General features: G+C 48.7%; 1 protein-coding gene across 1 annotated transcript in view; it reads left to right on the top strand.

The window, feature by feature from the left end:
* PER2 (period circadian clock 2) overlaps positions 1-3457 on the top strand; it is a 32759-nt gene that overhangs the window by 2825 nt on the left and 26477 nt on the right. The window contains exon 4 of the mRNA XM_008585930.1: positions 2753-2874. Within this exon, the coding sequence (XP_008584152.1) occupies positions 2753-2874 (122 nt within the window). The remainder of the gene's footprint in view (positions 1-2752; positions 2875-3457) is intronic.

Here is a 3457-nt window from a genome sequence, read left to right on the forward strand (position 1 = left end):
AAAAAAAAAAAAAAAAAAAAAAAAAAAAAAAAAAAAAAAAAAAGATAAAAAATTAATTAAAAAATTTTAAAAAATTAAAAAAAATTTTTTTTTAAAAGAAAGAGAATAAAATCAAAGAAAAGCAATCTATTTAGAATAAAACTGTTGTGCTCTGGGTTGAGGTCAGGTCATGTTCAGGAGGGTCCATCATCTTCCAGGCTCTGGCAAGGAGCATTGGTGTTTGGGACGATGACCCTGAGCTCAGGAGGATCATCACACACTCTCATGACCTGCTGCAGGGGCCTGACACCGCAAGCAGCTCAGTTTGGAAATGAAGCAGAGCATCCCTACCGCTGAAGTATAATGTGGAGAGATACAAGAGGGAGGGAGGGTGTTGCCAGATCTTGTCCTTAAAGGATGGTTCCTTTAGAGCTTGTTGATTCAGGACCTCCGACAGGCCGTTTCTTGTTTATCTAAAGATTGGTAAATTTCCATCACAGTGATCATTTCAGCCAGGAAGGACGGAGGCAGTCAGGCACCACCTTCCATCCCACATGCACAGCAGCAGGGTCTCCAAAATTCAGATCCTGATTTCATTTGTGTGGATGTTTGGGTTTTATTGATAGATGGCAGAATACAAAAGAGCTTTTAGAACTGGTCAGTGATAAATAAGACTAAGGATTTTATGGGAAAATACATGTGCAGAGCTCTTCAAAGATGCAGTGCAGTAATCTGTGCTCAAACACTGCAGGTTCAGAAAATACATCGTCAGGGAACGGTGCTTTATTGTTCAGTAAACTACAAACCTCTTAAATATCTCCCCATAAGAGTTTAGTCCTCCTTCAGTTGTACCTGCAATTGGGCCTTCCACCGGGCAGGTCCCCCGTCTCCTGTCTCAGGTAACTGCAGATGCCGCTGTCTCCAGAGCAGCCGGAGAGGCACTGCCGTGTAAAAGGCCCGGTGCTGTCCTGTGGACCCCGGTCCCGGCTGCCAAAAGCCTGTCTGTGGACTCCAGGCCGAGATCTTGTGCTGTGGTCATCTTAGGATGGTTTAGTTGTAGGTGTTGGTCAGAAAGGTCCGAGAAGCCTTGCCTTTAGTCTGTGGTTGGGATTAGGGATGTGAGCTTCAAGGGCTTTCAGTTTCCTTCAGTGTTTCCGAGAAAACAGCAGAGATCTTGGAGGAGGAATCCGTGTCTGCATTCCTGACCTTATAGCACTGCGTGCCTAGGCGTGTCCTGGACTGTGAGGAGTCCCTTAGCTGTGTTGGTCCGTTGTGACAATCTGGCAGAGACCATCAGCATCTCACACAGCTGGGGAAGGGTGTCCCGTAGAACAGGCTGCTCTGTGTGAGCACCGCCCCGCGGCAGTGTGTGTCCCTGTTCACGTGTCACACGTGTGCCAATGTACTGGTGGGTCCTGCCCACTGAGAACGTGTAAAAATGGAAACATCTGGACGGCTAGGGTGAAGTGAAGCAGTGGCTTTATCCTGTCATCGTCGGTTGCTATCTCAAGGTACACATGGAATTAGAGCAAGGTTTGTCACATAATCATGGGTATAAACCTGTAGTTCAAATAGTCTTCATATTTTTTAAACGTTTGGGAAACTTTTCATGGGCAGTGAGCAGGTCATCAGTGCTCGTCTCTGGGGTCGCTTGAGCCAGGTATGGCATAGTCAGTCTGCCACGTGCTAGCCTGTGCTTGTGCTTTTGAGTGTCCTCTTCAGCCCAAAATGTCTCTGCAGGCTCCTCCCCAAGTCCGTTGTGCATTTTGTGAGGGTTAATACAGTCAAAACAGCACTGCTGCCGCTGGCTGGTGCTGGCCAGGCCTGCAGGTGCCACATGGGATCTGGTGCCCTGGATGGACAGCTCACTGTGGAGGGCCACGGCTCTAGGACTACATGCCTGTGCAAGGCTCCCTTTCTGAGCTGGAGTGGGGGCATTTATTCTGACTAGTTGGGCTGTTCTGCTCTCAGGTGACTATGTCAGTTTAGAACATTTTGTTCTTGGCGTCTGCAGTAACTTCAAAACTTGAAAGTTCTGCCAAATCAAGACGTTTCCTATGCTTTGCAGCAGTCTGTATGTTGATTTGAGCTCAGACTCAGAAATCTTATCAGTTTGAAGTTTCCAAAGGTGGAGAAATCTAAAGCAGATAAGACTCAGCCATGGGTGCGAAGGTCTCGAGAAATCTAAAGCAGGTAAGACTCAGTCATAGGTGCGAAGGTCTCTCCACCACGAGCAGGAATCGCATGCCTGGGGGAATATTGGGTCAAACTCCAGCTTGCAGTCCTGGTTCCACCCATCCGAGGTCTCCTGGGCCCTGAGGGCAGGTGGCAGCCTTGAGCTGGCTTGTTTTCTCCCTCTGCAGTAGGGGCCGCAGTGGCCTGCAAGTGGCAACACCCAGAGGCAGGCTGGGTCACCCCAAAGCCCAACTAGATGAGCCCAGGATGATGTGGGTACGTGGATGTTGTGTCATGATAAAAGACCCTTCTGGAGAGAGTGGGGGTTGGGTAGAACCCAGTGGCCATGTTATTTAAAATAATGTTATCATTTTAAACAATTATGTAATCAAGGGCCTTCTAATGTTTCAGGGGGAAAAAAGTCCACATTTCTGTTTGTTAGATTGTTTTTCCTTCATATTTCTGTGTGTTCTCTCTGGGTGCCAGGAAGATAATATCTATCTATATTCTACTTTTTCATTTGAGAAAAGTAGGGCTGCTTACTTGTTAGACTTGGTGACAGTTTTGTTGCTGACCGTAAGCATCATTTCTCCTGCAGCTAATGAAGAGTATTACCAGCTGCTCATGTCCAGTGAGAGCCACCCGTGCAGCGCAGACGTGCCCTCCTACACTGTGGAGGAGATCGCGGGCGCCACCTCTGAGTACATAATGAAGAATGCGGTGAGTGTCTTCCTCAGGAGGTTTCTTTTTTTGGTGGATGGCCAGCATGGGGAACTGAACCCTTGACCTTGATGTTGCAAGGTGGCGCTTTAACCAACTGAGCTAACTTGCTGGCTCTGCTTTTCCTTTTTTGTGGCTGACCGATACAGGGATCGAACCCTGGACCTTGGTGTTATCAGCACGACACTCTAACTCCCTGCCCCAGCCAGCTAACCGGCCAGCCCCAGACATTTCTTTCTAAGTGCATGAGTTCTTCATTCAGGCAAGCTTGCTGAGTCTGTGTGCCAGTGGCTTTACAGCAGGAGCATTTGGGGTTTCAGAGAATGACTTCAGGGGCCGGCCCGGTGGCGCACTGGATAAGTGCGCCACTTGGGAAGCGCGGCGGCGCTCCCGCCCGAGGGTTCGGATCCCACATACAGACTGGTTCCCGCTCACTGGCTGAGCGAGGCGCGGGAGCAACACCGAGGGTTGCAATCCCGTTGCCGGTCCCCAGTCTGGTACGGGGGCAACACTGAGGGTTGCGATCCGTTGCCGGACACGGAAAAAGACAAAAGACAAAAAAAAAAAAAAAAAAAAAAAAAAA

This window comes from Galeopterus variegatus, unplaced genomic scaffold, assembly GCF_000696425.1.
Source record: "Galeopterus variegatus unplaced genomic scaffold, G_variegatus-3.0.2 Scaffold108, whole genome shotgun sequence".
Classification (NCBI taxonomy): Eukaryota; Metazoa; Chordata; class Mammalia; order Dermoptera; family Cynocephalidae; genus Galeopterus; species Galeopterus variegatus.